Source organism: Acanthopagrus latus, chromosome 12, assembly GCF_904848185.1.
Source record: "Acanthopagrus latus isolate v.2019 chromosome 12, fAcaLat1.1, whole genome shotgun sequence".
Taxonomy (NCBI): Eukaryota; Metazoa; Chordata; class Actinopteri; order Spariformes; family Sparidae; genus Acanthopagrus; species Acanthopagrus latus.
In genome coordinates, this window is record NC_051050.1 from 21,396,898 (window position 1) to 21,419,399 (window position 22,502).

Sequence of the window (22,502 nt, forward strand, 5' to 3'; positions counted from 1 at the left end):
GCAAAATATTTAGAAACAGGTCAGTCAAGTTGACTTTGAGCAGCGGCGTGGCCCGTCTGCATCCGCCTTCTGTATACGAGGTCAAAGGGGACATGTGAGACTAATACAACAGTGGACTTGTGAAGAAGAATAATTTCCTGCAGTGCCCCAACACACAGTTTAAACTTCTACTTTTGTGAGCTCTGGTTTGGAAGTTGGCAGACGTTACTCCTGGCAGTATTTACAACCTGATAAAGTATAAAAATAACCTGCTGTTCTGGGCTCACACGCACATGTGGAAAGGCTAAAATGCATTTTCTAGCTTGTCCCATCCATCCTCTGTGTTGTCGCTTGTTGCTTGGTTGTGTGTACCTGTATGTTTATGATGGATGTGTGTGTGTGTGTGTGTGTGTGTGTGTGTGTGTGCACGTTTGTCCTGTTTCCCCCTGGCTGACCTCATTCCTGTGAAGTAACTGTACAGAGGAGGGAGAGAAAGAGAGAGGCTGGCTAAATGAGACATGCATAATTCAGGCTTTCACTATGCCACATGTTTTTTTTTGTTTTTTCTTTGTTCGGTTTTGTTTTTATTTCTAACTCCTGTCACTCCGCTGCGGAATGAGGGAATAAAAAGGGAAATTGAGAGAAGCAGGGAATCCAAACACTAGCTTTCATACTCTGTCAGCTTCAACATGAGGTTTATGAACAAATCACATGCCAAGCCACACTTATTTGCCCACACACGGTGCGTGTGGTCAAACATTTATGTTGGGGGGTTCTAAGTGGGTGTTTTCTGGCTGAGATCACCAGTTTGTGCAGCGGCGTGCCCCGTTTGCGCCTCAACCCAGTTGCGAAAACTCTGGAAAACTTTGTAATGCTACACTTTTTAAAAGGGTTTTTTTAAAGGATGAATTGTTATCTTGACCTCACTGACTTACGAAACTGTTAACTGTGGGTTAATTAAGCTGTTGTTTGTCATGATTAATTAGGATCTATAAATATGTGTGTTGTACTTTTGCTCTGCCCCAGGAGTACCATTGAAGAGGCCTATGCCAGGTCCATGACCAAACTTGCCAAGTCAGCCGGCAACTTTTCTCAGCTTGGGTGAGTTTAGACAGTCCGACTGCAGCTAAGGACAATTTTCACTGCCAATTAATGTCTTTTTTTCTCTCTCCAATAATAGATTAGTTGTTTGGTTTATAAAATATAAGAAAATGGTGAAAAATGACACCCTCAAGTGTCTTGTTTTGTCCACAACCCCAAGATATTCAGTTTATTGTCACAGAGGATTAAACAATGGAGATGTATTTGTATCGTATCACCTTGTTCCATGTTCCAGCCTCTGATGTGTCATCCTCTGTCACAGGACGTTTGCACCAGTCTGGGATGTGTTCAAGAGCTCAACAGAGAAGCTGGCCAGCTGTCACATGGAGCTAGTGAGGAAACTACAGGAACTTATAAAAGAGGTTCAGAAGTACGTGGAAGAGCAGGCCAAAGCACACAAAAAGGTAAGGCCATGAAGAACTGGGGAAAACTGTGGGTTATTTTTTGTTAAACTGAGTATTGGTATGGATACAACCCTGATTATTTCATAATTCGCTCAACATCCTAAATGTTAAACGTTGTCTAAACAAGCAGCTGGACAAAAACATCGCCAAAATAGAATACATTATTACAGTATTTATTAAAGTATGTAGAATTTGGGATCTATTGGGAGAAATGTAAAATAATCTACAGAATTATATTTCCATCAGTATATATTCACCTTAAGCTAAGAATTTTTGCGTCTAGAGGGAGCAGGTCCTCTTCCACAGAGTCTTCCATGTTACTACAGTAGCCCAGCATGGACAAACCAAACACTGACTCTACAGAGGCCCTTTACTGTTTCAGGTGGCCAGTGTTGAGGTGTTTGTGATGAAAGGTGTTTCATTTATTCATGCCTGTGTTTGGTATTTGGCACGTATATTAAATCAAACACAAAACGTCTTTAAATTGATATGATGCTGGTATTAAAATAATAATTTCTTAATCGTCACACTTAAAGGCGTATCACATGACACATATGGCATAACAGATGTATCACAAAAGCAAATGTAAGTGCAATTGAATAAAGGTTTAATAACTGTAAAAACTTATAACAGTACTGCCTATACTTTATCAATCTGTGCCCTCAAAAAATACTTTCAAAAACATTTTCAGTAATTTTAAGTTTGTGTTGTTATTAAATGTTTTAAGCCATCACTCATGTTGCTACTCTGTTGCACTATCTTGCCACGAAAGGTGCATCTTGCTGTATTTTTATCTACAGGTGAGAAGTAGCCACACACAACGCTATGTCTCCTCTCTGCCGATCTTTTCTCACAAGTTTGATGCAGAGTTCTCACGTCACGCTTTTCTCGGTCAAGAAACACAGGCGAGCTAAATCTGTCAGGGCAGTTTTGGCACAAACGTTACACAAAAGTACTGAAAATGTCTGGAAGTGATGCAGCCACTCACATTTTTGGGAATTGGGAATCATTTTACTTTTTGAAAAGGGATCAACAGCTAAAAAGAAGCTTGTTGATACTGACTCATCGGCCGCCCATCCCTGACATCTGATACCCAGCTCTCATAAATGTTGCAGGCGCGTGTTTGTCAGTCTTTCCCTCGAAATGTGTTTCTCCCAATTATCACACGTAGTAGTTGGCACAAGACTGTCGTCTTTAAGAAAACAAACCATTTAGATATAGACCTATTCTAAACTCCCTGTTTTTATGTCAAAGAGCTGTTTTGCAGAAGCTGACAGACATCCACAAAAAAAAGGGAAATCATTCGATTGTTGATTCCATGCTATGAAATTGTAGCGTGCAGTGTTCTTCTTTTTTCTACACCTCACTCCTCATCCTCTCGTCCCTGCTGCTGAAACACACCATCAGCTCGTATCTCATGCATGAAGCCACAGAACACCGAGTAAAAAATAGGCGCTTGGGGTCGGTGGAGCCGCGTTTGTGCTTTCAGCATGACAAAAAGGCTGTCACACTTTCTCTCTGTCACTTCCCTACACTCCCCGCTTCCTACCAGCACTGTTTGTCTTGGCTTGGCTTGCAGACGCAGTGCATACTGTAGTTAAGCGGTGTGAATAATGAAAAATAAACACTCGTCACCCGAGGAGGGCCTCGAAATTTGTACATAATTTAGGATTTCGGTTCCGCTCTCTGTGGTGATGTTTACATTATACAGTAACTGTGTCAAACTGAGCAGCAAAGAGGGTTCAGAGATGATGATGATGATGATGATGACAATTACGATGATGAGTTAAACGAATGACCAGACTGTGTGGCCGCTGAGACTTGAAGTTATTATTCCTTGATTATATTTCTCTTTTTATGTCCTTCCAGTAAGTGGATGTAAAGAGCTGTACAGATGGAGCAAATGCAGAGTCATATCCATTTTTTTAAAAGCCTCTATATCATTTTAACTGCGTCTGCTGTACTGCACACAGAGGAACTGCAGTTGTGTTTTATCAGAGTAATAATGGACCTCTGTCTTCACTTGACATTGTGTCTGTTTTGTCATAACAAACAAGGGGGATTCCAGGACAAGTGTTGCGTTATGTAAACTTCAAACTATGCGAGATGCAGCTCCATAGTTAGCAGAGCAATGGGTGACACTGACGCTTATTATTCAGCCCGTTGTTAGCTGAGTTACTATACAAAACATTTGTGTGTTGCTAGACAAAAGAGGAGGTGGCGTCCACCCTGGAGGCCGTTCAGAACATCCAGACCACCTCTCAGGCTCTGCAGAAGTCCAAGGAGATCTACAATGCCAAAACCGTGGAGCAGGAGCGCCTCCGCAAAGAGGGGGCCACCCAGAGAGATGTGGACAAGGTGGGAGGTCACATTTGCACATACACGCACCCACATAATCATGGTATGGTAATAAGGCTTGATGAAGTGCCGTAACGCTCCGCTCCATACAGAAACTTTTAACCCCAAAAGCTTCTCGCCTTCAGATGAGCAGCGGAGCTCGCTTTCCTTTGCTGATTCTCTGGTTGATCTTGGAAAACAGAGGCCCATTGTGTGAAGTGTATAAACTAATGATAGCCATTTATCTGTCTGTTTATATTTTACAGGCTGGAGTGAAAGCCAAAAAAGCCACAGAGACCTACAAGTCGTATGTGGAGAAATACGCCACAGCAAAGTCAGAGTTTGAACAGAAGATGGCAGAAACTGCACAGGTATTCAGATAGAACCTCTCCTCTGTTTGTGCGCGCCTCAATGAAAGATGGGCTCCATAAACTCTGTCGCTGTGGTATGCAGCACTTTCATTGTGTAATCTTTCTGTCGAGTGTGTGTTCCACGTTTTGTGCCCTGTATCATCTCCAGATTGTGTTTTTTCCTCTGCAACGGAATCGCAGTGGAGAGCCCTGATTGGATCCATCTGAACGACTGATTAGATAAACTCCAAATTAAAATCAGATCAACAGAATTTGGCCTCCATATCCTCCTGCACCGCAGCAGCTCCGCCACCAGAAATGGTTCCAGTTAGCCCAGCATTTTCTTTTTTGTTGTTTTCCCCCTGGAGAAAGCAGTGTTGCAGGCTTGCTTCCCCCCCGGGATCACAGTCTACGGCTCATCTCAAAACGCTGCACATGTGGAGTTATAAACACTGAACACATGTGCTCTCTGACATCACTCCTGCATGTGTGTTCTCTTTGTCTGAGTGTGTCTGTGGGTGGGTGGGTGTGTCTGCATGTGAACGTATGCTAGCTGTTATCGCGGCGAAATGACAAAAGCGCACTCTTTATTTGTGTCTCTGTAGTGTAGATGCAGGAGAGAGTGGCCCTTCATCTGTGTGTTTTTGCGGTCAGAGAGGCTCATCTTCCTCTCCAGCCACACTGTGATTTTCCAGTTTATGATTATTTATACTCATTCTCCTCGGTCAACCCCAGAGTCAGACTTAAATGGAAGTAAATACCAGCATTTAAGGTTGTGATGTGCACCAGACTACTGCTCAAAGCCATTTATATCTTACGGGAAGAGGTGTGTGTGTGTGTGTGTGTGTGTGTGTGTGTGTGTGTGTGTGTGTGTGTGTGTGTGTGTGTGTGTGTGTGTGTGTGTGTGTGTGTGTGTGTGTGTGTGTGTGTGTGACTGTGAGAAACATAGACCACCCAAACAGACAAACAGGAAGTCGCAGAGACAGAATAAGGAAGTGGGGATTGTTCAGCTGCATTTTGTCCTTTATGCTCATTTTTGTTTTCATGCCTGTTAAAACAGTCTGAAACCGTGATTGAGAACTGTTAGCATTCAGTTAAACGAACAGTTTACCTCAAAATCAAAAAGTTTCATAACTTTTGTCGCTATTTGTGCTTACCATGTCAGCCAATTTGAGGGCTGCTTATCTGAAAAATAGCAGAAAATCTAGAAAATACATCTAGACTGATTTGGTGTGTGTTGCAGATTTTGAAGATGTCTGCTGTGGAGATGTCTGCCTTCTCTCAAATAAAATGGAACTTGATGGTGCTGGTGTTGAGATGCTCAAAGCGCCAAAAAAGTACATTTAAAAAAACTCTAGTCCATGAGCAGATACAGCTTCCCTCTATGCGGCGATACAGTTGGTGGGTGTAGTTGGTAGAGGAAAATTGTTGCAACATAGAACTACTCACAACAAGTCCATTTTATTTATATAGCCATAAATCATAAATCACATTGCCTCAGTGTGCTTTACAAAGTGTACCTATGACCCACTGTCCTTAGACCATCGATTCGAGAAAGGAAAGCTCCTCCAAAAAGCCCCTCATAGTATTAAGGACAAATGGAAGAAACCTCAGGAAGAGACACAGAGGAGAAGATTTTTAAACTATATGTGAAGAGTGAGGATCCAGGAGGACGACCGAGCAGGCCGAGGCGTCGCCGAGTGCTGCCAGAGCCGCATGACTTCCTCTCCACCATGGTGACCTGAAAGAGGACGGGCCACACAAGATGAATCGCAAAAAAAAAATTATCGAAATATATACAAATTTCAAGGCCTGTGGAGAATCTTGGGTAACCACATAGTGTAAAACATTGCTTTTTAGTTTTAAAATGTTTTTCATTGTTGTTTTGCGCACCGCAAGCTGAGTACCATCTAGTTTCGTTATCTTCAAGAGAGGTTGGACATCTCTACAGCCGAAATCTATAAAACTAAACAACTCAATAAATCTAGATGGATAAATAGCTCTACAGGTAGGAGGTAAAATATGTGTTTTTTTATTTTAGGGTGAACTGTCTCTTTTTAGTTTTTGATTTGCTGCACCGCCGTGCCGTGAACCTTCCTCTCCATGTGTTGCAGAGATTCCAAGACATTGAAGAAAACCACATCCTTCACATGAAGACGATCATTCAGTCGTACTCGCAGTCTGTCGACGAAACGCACGTTCAAATAGGAGAGGTGAGTGTGTACACACAAACACACACATGCGCACATACGTACTCCCAGGCATTCCTGTGGGTGGAGTTGGTGTCTTGTTGACCTGAGGCTGTGCTCATTGGGTTCATTGTGTGTCATATCAATTAGTGTCGTCTTTGATCTCGCTAATCGTTTAACTGAGAACCAGGAAATGGTCCATTCAGCCATTTATGCCAAGCAATTAAAAACTGATCAAAACTCCCTCTCAGCCTATCTAAAACACCTCCAGAAGTCCAAACACTTGCCAAATACTGTGTGTGATAGTTAAAAGTGCGGCACAGGCTTGTTTGTGTCTGTAAGAGAGTGTTTTGGTTTGAGAAAATGGGGGTTCGATCAGGTCCACTTGTGAAGGATTTCAAACATCATTCACGGCTACATTCATCAGCATTTAATGTTAACCGGAGTTTTATTTATTCAGCAATCTTACCAGTGCCACATAGAATAACTGAAGACTAACTACCCTCTGCTGCCCCGCTCATTAATCTGAAGCTGCTCAGTGCTGCTGTAGTTCTCTTATTGTCCATAGGGGGCGACGCAGCTCCACCATCAGGCCTTCAGTCCGGCCTGCAGCTCGTGCGGCAAGTTGGAAAGAATGCAGAGCGACAGGCTACCGCAGGTTATTCAGCCTCACAGTTCCTGCTTCTGAGCAGGAGATGGCCAGTGCTGCTGCCTGTTGCTGAGCCAAATTAAGACCAACTGGTCAGCCTTCCAAACACAGAAAAAAAAAAACAGGAGCAGTCAAAGAAACTATTATTTGGTGATTTAAGAAAAATCTGAGGTACGTTGGGAATATTTTTCATGACAAGGGTGAAGCAGAAGGGAGGGAGAGAGGAGGGCGAAGGAGGCTTGGAACAGTTTCAGCTGTGCAACGTTTTTGCTTCGTCACTAAGCCTACAGTCATCTCATACTGATAAACATACACAGTGTCTGACTAAATCATCCATATGCATTCAAAATATAATAAAAAGTGGGGGCTGTAACAGTAAGACATCCACAAACACACTTCGAACCACACACTGAAGACGTACAGCCCTTGTGCTGTGCTGTCAGGAGTCATTTTATTGACGTTTGCACCACCTTCCAATTCAGCCTTTAGTTCTTTGAGCAACAATATAAACTTCTGAAACTCAGTTACTATTCTTGCATTTTGCCCAACTGAATTATTCATACGGTACTAGATTAGTTACAAATGCATTAACTGTACTCAGCGTACAAGTGACGAATTACAACACAAGTTTTGTCTCTCTAAAGAAAAAGGAAAGTAAACAAAACGTTCCCTTCTGTATATGTGCTAAGGGAGTGCAGATATGCTGAAGGTAAACAAGGACATTCATTAATCAAAGGAGATCATTGAACTATCATCTCGTTAAATCCACACTAACATTATAATATGAAGATCACAAAACTCTGCCTCCCTTAAAGTGCTAGAATTCCTTTGTGTAATGATTTATTTAAACAATTTTAGATAAATTCCATAATATTTGATTGATTCTTGCCAGTAATGACTTACGGAAACATCTTGGAGAAAGGCAAACAAACAAATGGCCTTGATCGTGTTCAAAGGGAAACCTTTATTGCACATGTTTAATGACCTTTTGGAGGACTGCTGCATACGTGAAAACCTTACGTCTTCAGAGGGAGATGCACAAAATCTGATCAAGTGATATCACCGGAGGTAACATCAGCTGGGCTCTGAAGACAGCGAGTCTGACAATGAAAACAATCTGCGGGTGAGGAGTTTGATAGAAGTGGGATCACCCGACCTCTGTAGCTCCCTCCTCGTCTCTGCTTCGGGCTACATTAGCCGCTGCTGCCATGACACACCTGAATCTCCCATCAAACTGTCAGAGGTTGAGTGGATTTGAGTGTAATATGAGGAAGACTCTGAGGAAGAAGAGATATGTGAACTCTGGTGGTATCGTCAGCAATATCTTGGCAGCTGTTTTAAGGTAGGAAGTAAGGTTATTAATCACATTACCTGCTAAGAAATCAACATTTTTTCTGGATATACCACCAAAAAAAAACATTTTTGGATACGACTCAGTGTCTCTATAAACATTTAACATTATAATAGAGATATCCTTGTTGCTGCACTTGTTTGTGTGTGTTCTTCCTCACTGGCAGGTGAATATGAATGGCTTTGGACTCCATGTGTAAAGGTTTATCAGAGGAGACATGGCCATCTAAACTCCCACCAGTTCAACAGAAGTGTTGGGAGTTTGACTAGTACATGAGGGAATTTTAGGGATCGAAATGCAGCAGAAATAATTGTACTTCTCTTAAATGAGCCCAGTGTTGGAGCTGCTGTTAATCAGGGGTCGATGTCTATCTAAACTACTCAAGACGAGCGATTCCAGGGAAGTGCAGTGAATGAAACCAAAGTGAACCCATAACTGAAGGCGTCACTGAAATAAAAAAGTAACCATGTCAAGCGTCGGACAGCAACAGATCAGTGGGCTTGAAGGTTAACAGGGTTAGAATGATCAGAGGGGAAAAGTGAGCAGTGTGAAGAAATATATATATCAGTATATTCAGTTCAAACAGTCGAAAGAAGTGCAGAGATCTTTAAACTCATGGAGGTGCAGGTGTGTCTCTTACCTTGCGTGCTGTGTTTGTTTTTGTAAGTGAGCATTTCTGTGTGGCTGTGTGTGTGTGTGTGAGGATCCCTTGAAGGCAGATACATGTTTTTGAGCATGTGGTCGAAAGCCTCTGCAGGCCCAGGTTCGTGTGAGTGTGTATGTTGAGAGGCGAGCGGGCCACGCAGGTTGATGACCTCCGTCGTGGCAGCAGCACCTGACAACATCGCGTGTGTTGCACTGAGCATACTTCCTCACCACCCACCCCCACCTTCACCCGCATCAACCCCACCCCCTCCAACATCCTCTCCTGCCAGGGCACAGAAGGCTAATGCACTCCACCTCGCCGCAGGGGCCCGGGGGGCAGACACATATGTGTGTGTATGCGTGTGTGTTTGTTTGATGGTGGAGCCACTCCGAGCTTACAGTATCACGCACCTCTAAATGGTTTGGTGAGATGGCAGTGAGCCGCTGCTCTTCATCCCCATGCCTATACATTGCTTTCACTTCCCCCTCAGTAGACACACATACACATCCAAAACAAACAAGCAAACAAACACTGTCTTTCCCCTGATACTGCCCAAAGGGCAACAGCGGGCCTCTGTGCCAACAATAATGATTCAACCTGACATAAGAGAATGACAGTAAAGTACAGTGTGTTCCCACAGGCCAATTACAAAAAGAAATGTTATAAATACCAACTGAAGGCGAAGCAGTGGGAGTTAGCGGGGAACAAACAGCATTTGTCGCACGTGCTGTTTATCAAAAAACTAATCACACCGAGCACTTGACACGTAACCTTTGTGTCCGTCATCCAGCAAAAAGTCTGATGCGTTTAATTATTCCACCCGTTGTGAAAACCCACGACACGAGACAGACTGCTTCAGGCAGTGAAGATTATATTCTTGAACAAACAAGAGAAAAGAAAATATCAAAAAGACATCATTTCAAAGACTTCCTCAAGAGAGCCAGAGTGAAGGTTTTTGTCAATGTTCACTATTATAGTGTTCAAAATGAAAGTTTTTTTTTACAGTTTCATTTTAGACATCTTTTCAACTTTGTTTAAGGAACTTATTGTGGTTGAAAATGTAAGTTTTTATGAAGGCCAAAGTTTTCCTCCATGCAGCAAAAGCCACATGGTGAATTCGAACCCTGAGCCTAAACAGATAACCTGATTAACCATATGCCTCATGCAGGCTACACTTACGATGTGTCATTCTATCATTACTGGTGAGTTTGAATGTAGCTCCGCTGCCAGTACTAAGATATGTACTTGTCTCACTCAGTTAAACGCCTCTGTCCAGTCAGTGCACATGCAATCATTAAATTACCTGTAAGAGAATTGGAGCCCAGTAATTGGCCCATGATAAACCTTTTCATTAGTTGATTACAGTTGTGTTCCATCATGATGATGTTTTCCCTCCACCCCTTAGAAGTAAATATCCCATTAGCTCTTGAATGGCAATTCCAGTTGTGTGTTAGCATCGAGCTAACGGACTAAACGCTCCTTATATAAAATCCATTCAGACTTCAGACAATCAAGCTTGTTTCCTTTCCCTTAAATTTAAATTGTATTTTTTGTTGTGTATTTCGTAGGTCCACAACGAATTTGTGAGGAACATCGAGAACACCTCAGTGGAGAGCCTAATACAGAAACTGGCAGAGAGCAAAGGAACGGGCAAGGAGAGACCAGGTAAGCCACCAGAGCCTTGTGCGTTTTATCCCAATGATAAATGTTAGTGTCTGTGTCGTGTTAAAATAAATTAGCAGGCCCCTTCAGCCTGTTCTTGCCTCATGGGGAGGGTAGGCGTGTATAGAGAGGGGCAATTAGAAGTAGGAGAGGGCCATCAGAGTCAATCATAGTAATCTGCTGTAAAGGTAGGCAGGCTCGGCATTCCAGTAAGCATGTGACACACGGGGGGCTTTGCTGTGCTCGCAGACTAAGCAGGCAGAACCAACCTTTTCAGGAGGTCAGAGCTCAACAATGACTCTTGTGTAAACTTTGCCATGCCACAATAATCAAGGGAATACTCCTCAGACTCCTTCGGCTCTGCCCCCTCGCCTCCCTCTTTTTCACACACACGCACACACAGCTCATTCGTTGGTAGTTAGTCACTTAGTCCAGCAGTTCTGAGGCCAGACTTTTACACCGTCACCGCTATTTATTGATAGTAAACAGTCTTCGAAACCTGATGCACGTGAGCAAATTTAAAGCCCCGTTGTAAATATCCAATTACTTCGCTCGTCCCTGTACTTGTACTATATTACGTCAGGTCACGGGCACAAAGGGTTCACCTCTGCTGTGTTTGTGTGTACACAAACGGTGACCCCTGTGTCCAGACGCTGCGTCCGAGGAGTGGTGGCCTTCATTTGTTTGGACAGCAGAATTAATTGAGGCTAAAAAAACGGTCAGAAAATTCCTCTTGTATCAAGCTGTTCATTAGGGATTGCGCAGCAGCCCCGGCCCTGTCAGAAAAATAACCTGTCTGTCCCCTGATTAAATAGCCGAACGGATGGCCGGTCCAGTGCCTTTAGAGAGAGAGAGGTTGAATAAACTTTCTATTGCGGAAACAATCCCAAAGTGACACGCTGCGAGGCAGGGGGGTTCGGAGTGTTCAACGATATCCAGCTGAGCTGTCAACTGGCGGTGGGCCAGACACGCAAACCCCCCCCCCTCCATCCCAGTGCCATGTGAAGCATATGCAATTTAAAAAACCATCCTCCGCTCATGCGTGACTGCTTGCTTCCCTCACAGAGAGTAGAAAGAAAAGAAACATCTTCCCCTGTATAAACAAAGTCGTCTGTCTGTTTAGGAGATGTTTAAACAATTCCTAATGTCTGCCCAGATTTAGGTAATATTCTCATGTCTGGTGTTTGGACTTTTTTTGCAGTTGGGGTGCATAAATATTGTCAGATGCAATCGCTGGATGCTTGCGGCAAAGAGGTCCTGCTCTGCTTGGGCCCTGACTCAGATCGACAGCATTTGTTAAACATCCCAGAGCTCGAATAAAGAATGCAATTCGTAATTTTCCAGTAATTTCCCCACTTTCGGGTCCTTTTTTTTTCCCGCCCCTTCTTTAGTTTGACAACCGATGCATTTAATGAATGATGATGTCAAATTGGATAAAGATTATGAGCTTCCTCTGCAAGAAAAAGACAAACCTCAGGAGTTCAGACATTCTCACCTGTTTTATGTCAGTACAGTGACCGAATTGAGCGGCGATGAAATTACCGTCTCTCCCGCTTCCTCCCATGAGAGAAAGTTCCTGAATGAGCACGCCAATTTTGTTTTGATTGGCATGAAAACCGCACACACACACAAGCAGTCGTTCGTGCTGTCTTTGTGCATTCGCCGGCGGTGAAGAGGCCCGATATTGCACAGTAGAGTAGATCGGTCATTGGTGTACTTTATCCACTTCACTTGGCGTGATGCATGCCTCTCGTGACTCGCCGCTTCCCTGCGCTTCACTCGGCATTGCACACGCCAAACAATGCGTCAATTCTGCTCGCGACCGGCCTCCTCTGGGGAGAGCGCATTGGACCGCTGCTACTGTATACGTTTTCAGTTAAAATATCATTAGCTTTGTTGTTTTCAGGTCATGGCATGTTAGTGTATCGGAAATCTTGCCAGAGGGTCCAGCCCCATCTCGCTCCCCTCCTGCTCATCTCGCAAGCTATTAAGCTTTCTAGTTATACGCAGCATATCTGTCTAGCTAATAACAGACACAGACTGCGTGTCTTCTAGGTTAATGGATTTTTAAGAAAAAAATCTTTTGATCTTTGAGGTGTTCTCTGTTTCTTTGTCAAACAGTCAGTTCTGGTCACACAACCACTGTTTAAATTTTGTAGTAAAACATATGGAATAACGGACTAAAAGATTATAAGATCACACAAACACAAACAGCCCAACCTCCGGGATGTCTCTGATTGACATGTACACACATTGCATGTCTTGCCTCTGGTTTTCCTACGGCTTTTAGTCTCTCTGTTTGTGTGTGAGAGCATGTGTATGTTAAGGCACAGTTCACTTTGAAAGGACTCCATAATGGTTTCTGGAGGCACACTTGAACGCGTGACAATCCAAGTGTGGGGCCTCGGAGGTAAATGTGTATAATTGATGAGCATTAAATTAAGTGTAAACTTTGTTGTTTTTCACCGCTTCCTCGTCATCTGAATGACACATTCGAATAACCAAAAGCAATGTTATTTTTCGTTCAAACAAATCCCCGGCTGGTTTTGCTCCAAGTCATATTACGGTCGTGGGCGGGTACAGATATGACAGTTTGTTAATGTGATCTCATAATCGAGGTCACAGTGGTATTTTTTTTGTTTGTTATTTTTTCTTTCTTTCTTTCTGGTCATTTTTTGCATGCCAGAGAGGAGGAAGGGGAGAAGGGCATCTCTTAAGCCTGAGAGCAGATTTGTCCATGTGGCTTTAAACACTTCACTGCATGTAATCTTGGACTTGTTTGTCTTATTGTAATAGGGTTATCGAGTTGTTGCGTGTCCCATGTGGGGAGGTTTAGTTTCAGCTGAGTTTAGTCTTAATACCTGCTGTTTTCTGTGAATACCAGAGCTCCTGCATTGATGCAGAATTGTTTTATGATTGTGGTGTCTCAGATGGGTTTTGTATATGTGAGGAGGACTCTTTGCTGTAGAGTAGCGCTCTGTGTTGCCAGGAGGGAGTGTCACTTCTCTGCGAGGGCCACCAGACACACAGTTGACTCCACTATTGACCCTGTCCGCCCTCTGGGACCAGCCCAGCCCTGTTTGTACACACACACACACTCTGTATGGCACGCCAGACTGCATGTTGTGTATTTGCCATAGTGTGTTTGTGGTGTGTGTGTATGTGTGTGTGATTATTGCGTGATGTACATTCACAGCATTCACAGCAGTGGGTCATTGACCCTTTCTGTGCCAAATGAACCTAAATGAATTTTTCTTTGTCTCATTAGGACCCATTGAGTTTGAGGAGTGCAATGCAGCAATCGCTACTGAAGGTAATATTTATCATTTACGTAAAGATTTACCTAAAGAAAAAAGAAAACAAGTACACAACAAGTGGTATTTGAATGAAGTAAGTTAGAATATATAAAACATAATAAAAGGTGTAAAGTGATTATATATTTGACAACTTTTAACACTGTTTGCACAGGTGGGTCAAACCCTTTCATTTAGGTGCACAAGCATAAAACTTGGGTGCACCCTTAATTTCTTAACTTAGTATTTAAATTATTGCAACTAGGAATGCAGCTTCAGAAATATGTTTTTCTTCACTGAAATGACAGCACACAGGCAACTTCACACGTTATTTGGGTATTCTAAAAAACAGTAATTGATATAAAAGTTTACAATCTAATCTAAACAAATCATGTTTATATGCTAATATTTGTCAGAGGCAGCTGTCTTAACACTCAGTTGCTGCTTGTTTAATACTTTGACACATTTTGTAACAGTAAAATAATATTTCTGGAACTTCACAGATATTTTTGGCCCATGTGCAATCTTGAAACTTAAAGTGATTTTAAATCTCATATTTTAGTAATCAGGAGCAAGAACAGATTTAATGTTATTTTGGTGGTTTGTTTTTCGTGTTCAGGTGCCAAACCCAGAAAGAGAAAACCATTTGGCATTCCTGGTCGCAGGAAAGACAAGGACACAGACTCTACGTGAGTGAAGATTTCCACTGACACAATCAGCGCAACATATTTCTATTTTCCGTCCAGTAAAAATAAAATAATCTGTAATCACGACGTGATGCTTTTGTATTCCAGGGAGTCTACAGAAGTCGAAGCTGCTGTGAGTATAATTTTCATCAAAACAACCAGTTTCTCATTATCTTCCAGTTTATATTTCAGCTTTTTTATGTTCAAACAGGCGGAGGCAGTGGAAAAAGCGCCCGGTTCATGTTATTCTGCTTTGTATTCTGCAGCTTGAACATGTGACTCTCTTCACGTTCTCTCCGTCTGTTCCTCCCTGTTTGTTTTGAAGATTTGCTCGTTCATTCATTCATTCATTTCTCTCTGATCACGCTTGTAGAACACTGCCAATGGCGCTCCCCCTGGATACTACGGGGCCATAGACATCCAGAATGCTGTAAGCAAGCTAATACACACAGACACACAAAGTAATCATATCATATCCAGACTTTTTACATAAAAAAGCACAACATTTAATAAACATACAGAAATAAGAAACATAAGGGTTTTTTCCTAAATATTTTAACAGCCTTGTCTCCTCTAAAGTACCATGTATAAATATTTAATGTATGATGAAGTTGTAAAAATGTTTCAGCCAAATATCATGTGTGGAAGTTTGTCTGGACATTTTCCAGTGCTTTCTCTTTGTGGCTATATATAGATTTATGCATTATTGATCCTAAAGCAAATTTAGGCATTCAGAAGTTTTCTAGAAAATCCCAGGAAGCAAAATAATAGAATAACATGTGCATATGTTTTAAAAAGTCAAAGAAAAAAAAACTGCAGGCAAAATTATTCCTCTAGATGATATAAATTAAATGCAAGTTGAAGATACATTTCTGAACAGATACAAAAGTAGATTGTGCAGATAGGCCAGCATAGTCTGTTTGTAAGTAAAGTAAGGGAAAGCCAGTGCAAGTACAATGAGAATGAACAAATCAATGAAAAACAAGTTTTGACTTTGGAAAAATTTTGTGAGAAGGGGAAGATTAAAATGCAAAAGGAACAAAGTGGTTAAAGTCTTTAAAACACATAAACAACACATGTAGAATTATTGCAGTGTTCTGTAAATACTCTATTTATATGATCAAGTCGTATCCAAGAGAATGTCATTATTTATTAGGTGCTTCATTTAATCAACCTCGATTTAATGTACTCTTGGTGATAATGATGTGTTGTGACCCGTTTTAAGTAGAAAGGAGCAACCAGGCACAGAGGTCGCAAATTAACCTCGGCTATAAATCCAGTGTGCAGCACATCTGTATCATGTTACTCTCACTACACTGACAAATAAACTAATAAATAAAGTTAATGTGCCTGCCAGTTAATAAATGAATTGATTATGAATGGTGCTTTGAATTAAATGATATTATTTATTTTACTGGACTAATTTAAATCCATTTGAAATAAAATTCTTGCCTAAAATGTGATGACTTTATCACTTTAAATGTAATTTGACAATAAATAAAATCCCTTTTCAAGATGGTTAGAATGATAAATACAATTTGGGAACATTTATTGACTTAAAAATGTATTTATAAAGGATATGCACGTAATGTATTTCTATTAACTTTGTGTTAATTGGATAAACGATTCTAAACTTTTTTTTTTCCTGTTTGTGTTTTGCAGAATGTTCCCCAAGTTGATGCCGAGGGCTTCTGTATCAGACCAGAAGCCAATGAAAACGATATCCTTTACATTAATCTTGATGCTGTTTCACTCTCTTCACAAGACATGGAGGAATTGTTACTATTTGTTTTTCGGCTCACAACCATCTGCAGTCTGAGCGCTAAATAAAAATGGACTGTAGACGACCTCTCTTCTGTCCCTGTTGTCTCCTTAACTTTTTTGTTCTGCTCACATGCCAAAGAAAATTCCTTCTATTCGTCCAGCGACTCAGAGGATGAAGATGAACCCAGGAAGTTCCACGTAGAAATCAAGCCCGTTCAGCCGAACAACGGCACGCATCAGAACCGAGCCACCATCGACGAACTCAAAGCCTCCATTGGAAACATCATCTTATCGCCTTCAACCTCGGTACGGCTTAAACACACCAAAAACTTCAAAAAACACAAACCTGTTGCACGCTTGTGCTGCTCTGCTGTTGGGAAGTCTGCTCCTCCTCTGCAACACTAGAGGGCAACAGGAGAGTGTCTAACCTTTGTCGGGGTGGATGGGAAACGCCGTTTAACCGTACCATCCCTCCATTAGTCACCCTTTCTTCAAGCTTATTTTATTTACATTGGAAAGGCATATGTGTTATGTCCAATTTATTTCAAACGGCAGATTGGCTCCTGATTCAGTGAGATGCCTGTTTGCTCACACTTCACGTTTTGTTTTTCCCCCAAATTCAGTTTCATGTCAAACAACATTTCTCCTCGAAGAGAAAATATTGAGAACTCAGAAACAATCACTTCTGAGTGAAGTTTCTGATGTCGTTGGCCTTTACTGCAGACTCGCACACACTGCCCTCCTTGTAGGCACTTAAAGGGAAGAGACACACACACACACACACACACAGAGAACCCAGTCTGATCCGTGACCTAAGTCATGGAGCCCTTCATTCAGCTCCTCGTCCCGCACCATCACTCAATCTCTGAATCACTCTCCGCCCGCCGCTCTATGAAAATAGCCGCTGCCATTAAAATTTCAAACCACTACTGCTTGTGTGCAAACATGCACACTGAGCCGCTGTTGTTGTTAATGTTGTTGTGGAGCGGCTGAGAGGGCACGCTCAGTGTCGCGAAGGGGGTCTAGTGGGTTTCACCGGCTGCAACATTAAACGAGAGTCACGGCATCTTCTCAGCTCAGCCTCTCCCTTCCTCTGCTCTCGCCACTGTTTGCATTGTACCTCACTCCTTTTTTTTTTTTTTCTCCCCGTTTCTTTGTTTGCTTTCACTCTTTGTGTTTTATAGGAGCCCACTCGTTCTAGACAGGACTCAGTTGTGGTTATTTATGAATACTTTATGGGCTTAGTTGCCTAGTTTTTACAAATGTTTTCTTTTTTTTTCCGCCTGTGGAATTAATGACAAAAGATAAGTTACAAGTTTATAGAGGATGTTTTTTTCTCTCTTTAATGTAACACGATTCAGGAGGAAAAGATGTTCTCTTTTAAACCTTTGACTTTGTTCATTGCTGTTTGGTTTTTGGTTTGTTGTCGAGACTCAAACCCACAATTACATTCTCATCCTAAAAGTACAAAAAAAACACAGACCGCTGTTTGTGACTCTGATTTGCATTTAAATACCAGAATAGTCATTACATAAAATTTGCCTTCCTCTTGTGTCTCTTCACATTTCTATTTCATATTTACCTAAGAAACTTCTGGAAGTTAAAACATACATCCAAAGTGATGACGAACGTTGCATCATCTGGTGTGAATTATTGGGAGATTTTCTTTTTCTCTTTTTCCCCCCCTCCTCCGTGCTCATTTTTCTGTCTTTTTCATTTCTCCTCCTGTTCGGTTCCCCCTCTGCGGTGTTCCCTTTATTGAAATAGCAATGGAAGTCGTGTGTGTGTGGCCAGCAAGAGCCGTAATTGAACCCATTTGCCGCTTAGCGCCTGTGGGACTAAACCCTGGCCTCACAGCTCTACGGTGGTTAAACGCTTTTGCTGTGTTCCTTAAACCCATTTTGTTTCTTTTTCTCCCCCCCTCCCTTCGCTTTGACAACCTCCCCCAACGTTTCTCCTTGTGCAGATAAATTCTTTATTGAAATTGATGCTCAAAGTTTCCATCGGGTTGGTGACCCTCAGGAGTGTATCTTGCATATCTTGTGTTACGCAGCATGACACGGCAGATTTATGTTGCTGAAAAAAAGAAAAGGCGGCTCTGTAAAGGAAGTTGGTGAAGTGTCGGGGGCACGCTCTGTGTTGTCCCTCACTGATCGGCGTATGGGCTTCCATGCACGGTTTTGCGCCGCTGAATCTTTCACCCTAGGTTTAACGTCTGGTATGTGCGAGTTGAGAGTAGTCCTGTGATTTACTGTCTTCAACTCTGAAGTGGAAAATTCCCTCGGCCACTGGGAATAATTAATAATACCGTTCAACCGTCCTGTTTTCATTGTGGTTGAAATCTTATATATTGTTATATTAACACAATCAAAGTCTTAAGGTCTCAAGGCTCAAAATACTTTGTTTCACTTTGTAAAAATCACGTCAGTCCAGGAAAACCTCTGGCAAGAAAAAGGTTGAAAATTCTTGGTGGGCTGCCTGCGTCTCTGATTAATTAACTAATGTCTGTTTTTGTTTTCAGGGACAGATGCGGAGGAACCAATCCAGTGAGTATTTTCTCTGTCTGACCTCTCTGTATCTGCGTGTTGCTGGATGACTGTGAAAAAAGCAGGGGGGGGTTGACTGTTGCGACTTCTCAACTACATTTTTCTTGGCACGGCTTGTTTTTAAAGAGGTTGTCTTTTTAAAAAAATCCAGAGACCGAAGCCAAAACCAACACATCCCGAGCAAAAAGCAAATAAGTGTTCGTTTCTGTAAAATGTGAGCTTGAGGGATATTTCCCCTCCCAATGGTACAAATAAGATTAACCGCTTAATTAGCTGTTGATGTTTAGACATGTCACAAATTATCTTTTCCATTCTGCAAACTGGCACAGTTTGTTGAAGGGAAGTTTTGTTTGTCGAGAGATTGATTTCTTGCCCAAGCCCTCGAGAAATGCTTTTAAAGAGTCGTTCTGCGTACAGGTCATGCATCACGCTCCGTGAGGTCTCGGTGCAGGTTTGGAAAAAGTACATTAAAAAGTTAATGTTTTTCTTCTCTTCAAAAGCTGCTCTCACATACCATGTTCGTATGTAAACAGATGGTAATAATACACACATTCTGCACATGAAACACTGGTACAGTTGAGATCAATTTACACAAGGTATTGCATTGATAGATGTATACTCTACATACGCTTAGGGATCACAGGAGTATCTACATTAAGCTCTAAGGCTCAGAGGCCTGGTGAGTATGTTTTCACTACAGTAGTTGGCCTATAACCCTGCCTTCCCCTCCCCTCATAATATCTGCCACAGCCCTCATCTGTGTCCCCTCGTTGGAGCCTTTCGCACAGCCGGCTGACACAAGCTAACACCACTGACACTGTGTCCTCTCACTGCAATCTCTCAGTTCATTTTGAGATATTTATATTTATTGTTGGGTTTTTTTTGTTTTTTTTTATTTTCGGTTCCTGTTATCTCTGGTGCTGCTTCAGGATGCTTGTTATGGATCTTTGCAATGTTTTGTAACACTTTAAAAAGGGGGCGCAAAATAACTAAACACTATTTTTTTATTGTTGGATGCAAAATCAGTCCATCCCCTGTTGTAAAGTGTTACCATCACATTAAAAAAAACACTTTTAAGTTAACCCTTTGCAGTATTTGGGTAAGATATATTAAAGGGACAGTTCACCTCAAAAGCAGAAAATACATATTTTTCATCTTACATGTAGCGCTGTTTGTCCATTTAGTCCATTTTGGTGTGAGCTGAGATATTGACACTACACCGCCTCTTGTGTCAATGCACAGAAGGAAGTGAGCAGCTACTCATTGATTAAAGGCTAGCTAACTAAGCGGACAAAGCTAGCTAATGTTGAAGCTCAGCCGATTTACATCCTGCGCTGTGACAAGTTCAAGCCTCTTTTCAATGAGTACATGCACGCTACCTTCTGCAGTGCAGCACATTAGGCAGAAGAGACCGACTGACCTGTAGTGCTATGGTAGCTTCACACTTCACTTGAGCAGGAACGATCCTCTTGTCTATGAGTAAATGCATGGTTCCTTCCGCGCCACCATACAGTTAATAGGTGTAGTTCGGTGGAAAGAAGGCAGACATCTCAACAGCAAATATTTTCATAACTCAGAAACTCACAATAATACAGTAAAGATGGATAAATAGAATCACAGGTAGGAGATAAAATGCGATTTTTTTTTTTTTTTTTGATTCTGGGGTGAACTGTCCCTTTAAGGATCTACTGCTTGAGGCAAAAATAAGAAAAATATTGTATCTAATCCAAATCTTACTGCAAATATGTCTCTATGACTGTTCATGGCAGATGCTGGTTCTCACTTGCTGAGTCAAAACCTCAGTTTATGTTTCTGGTTTAAGGTGTGATGTAGTTTAAACATGACTTTTGGCAAATGTCACTGAACACTAGCCGTCTTCTATTGGCTTTTATTTTATTCTTTAGTTGCTCTGAAAGTGTATGTGCTGTCATCGCTCTGCGCTGGTCTGTGAGTCTCTAACTTTCTGTTTGTTTTTCTCTCCCTGCAGGTGATGAGCTGGCAAAAAGCAGAGTGCCAACATCATACGAGTACGTATGAAAGTGACTCATAACTGCTGCTACTTTCTGTTTTATATATGTTTGTCCAGATTTTTGACTCTGAAGGAAATTATGCCGCTTTTAGCTTGAGATGTAATAAAGTTTGACTCGACTCTTTCACTCTGTCCTGCGTCAGACTGGCCAACAACGACCTTTTGTCTCTGGACCCGTTCAGCCCGACTCTGGCAGCAGGCTCTTCTCACTCGGTGTCGTCATCGACAGGTAATACCTAATTTCATCTTGATTCCTGTGGACATGTGTTTCTCCACAAGCAACATTATACATCTGTACAGTATCCCTCAAAAAACTGTGTACCACCAGTAAGGGATTGCTATGATTCCTTTTTAAAGATGTACTTCTTCTATTTCAGTCTTTGGTTGATTTGGCGACGCTCGTGGTTGCAGGTGGTAACAGCAAATTTAAAGCTGCAGCAAACATGTGTCGAGCAGCTACTTTGTCGGGAATACAACAGACGAACAAGTGGTGAATCTGTTTATAGTGCAGCCAAACAAACTCACATTGTTTTAATGAAGAAGTCAGTCGGTAATAAATCCAATAGCAATCTACATCCATGCTGCTGAGTGAAGGTTCAAAATCATCCACTGATGAAAGAATGCCAGAAATGTCTTGTTTTGTAGATACACATTTGACGACTGGTCATCACTCATCGTCTTTGACTGCTTCACTGTTTAGTCTTTTTGTAGATTTTAATGTGAAGTGGCAAGACACGGCGTACAGAGAGTGAACAATAAACAGTGAGGCTGATATCAATAAAATAAAAATGTCCTGGATTACATTCAGCATTTTCTCTGAATCCCTCTGAAACATTCATTGTTACAATTGACAGTAAAGCTAAAAAAAAATAGGTCTGATTGGCTCACGAGAGGCAGTGCAGATTTAAAACAGGGAACCAACCAAACACAACGCTCGGAGTTTGAGCACATGCTGCCCAGTGAGAGGAGCCTGTCTAGACGTTTAGGCTGCTCCTTGTAAGCCATCCTACTATTGATGGTGGTGCCCTAAAATGTGTCCCAGTGGCGTTGCTGACCCTCGCTCTTGGCAACAAGGTGCATAGCAACAGACTGAATGTTTCAGCTTTTTGCATAACAAGATATTCAGATGTAAACCCAGCATTATAATTTGTAACTGCAATTTAGCGATACATTTTCCTTCTGTAACAGATTATATTTACACTTATTTTGTGATTGAGTTACATAACGGTGTCACAATGGCAATTTCAGAACAAATGCTGACTGCAGTTACAGATACAGATAACAGATAATTTGCTACAAACAGTCTGGTTTTACTCACTCCGTTGAGCCAGTGGTCCTGTCCTCTTTGCTCTCTCTGTTCCTTGATCTCACCATCTCTCTATGACTATGTTGTCTCTCCTCTTCCCTCTCTTTCTTTTTTTCCGAGTCACTCAGTTGGAAGTCGTTCCTCTCGGGGCCGTCCCAGACGGAGAAACTGACCCCCGAGGGGTCAACAAAATATTTGACATCAGGGAAT

The 22,502-nt window shown here is 41.9% G+C and overlaps 1 protein-coding gene across 4 annotated transcripts in view; it reads left to right on the top strand.

Moving 5' to 3' along the window:
- Positions 1 to 22,502, top strand: part of fcho2 (FCH and mu domain containing endocytic adaptor 2) — a 49,196-nt gene that overhangs the window by 13,096 nt on the left and 13,598 nt on the right. For all 4 annotated transcript variants that reach the window (XM_037116962.1, XM_037116960.1, XM_037116961.1 and 1 more), the window contains 15 exons: positions 1,006 to 1,080; positions 1,343 to 1,484; positions 3,690 to 3,842; positions 4,088 to 4,192; positions 6,286 to 6,384; positions 10,575 to 10,671; positions 13,937 to 13,981; positions 14,581 to 14,650; positions 14,756 to 14,780; positions 15,021 to 15,077; positions 16,310 to 16,367; positions 16,542 to 16,717; positions 18,933 to 18,957; positions 20,945 to 20,984; positions 21,130 to 21,215. In XM_037116962.1, the coding sequence (XP_036972857.1) occupies positions 1,006 to 1,080; positions 1,343 to 1,484; positions 3,690 to 3,842; positions 4,088 to 4,192; positions 6,286 to 6,384; positions 10,575 to 10,671; positions 13,937 to 13,981; positions 14,581 to 14,650; positions 14,756 to 14,780; positions 15,021 to 15,077; positions 16,310 to 16,367; positions 16,542 to 16,717; positions 18,933 to 18,957; positions 20,945 to 20,984; positions 21,130 to 21,215 (1,253 nt within the window). The remainder of the gene's footprint in view (positions 1 to 1,005; positions 1,081 to 1,342; positions 1,485 to 3,689; positions 3,843 to 4,087; positions 4,193 to 6,285; positions 6,385 to 10,574; positions 10,672 to 13,936; positions 13,982 to 14,580; positions 14,651 to 14,755; positions 14,781 to 15,020; positions 15,078 to 16,309; positions 16,368 to 16,541; positions 16,718 to 18,932; positions 18,958 to 20,944; positions 20,985 to 21,129; positions 21,216 to 22,502) is intronic.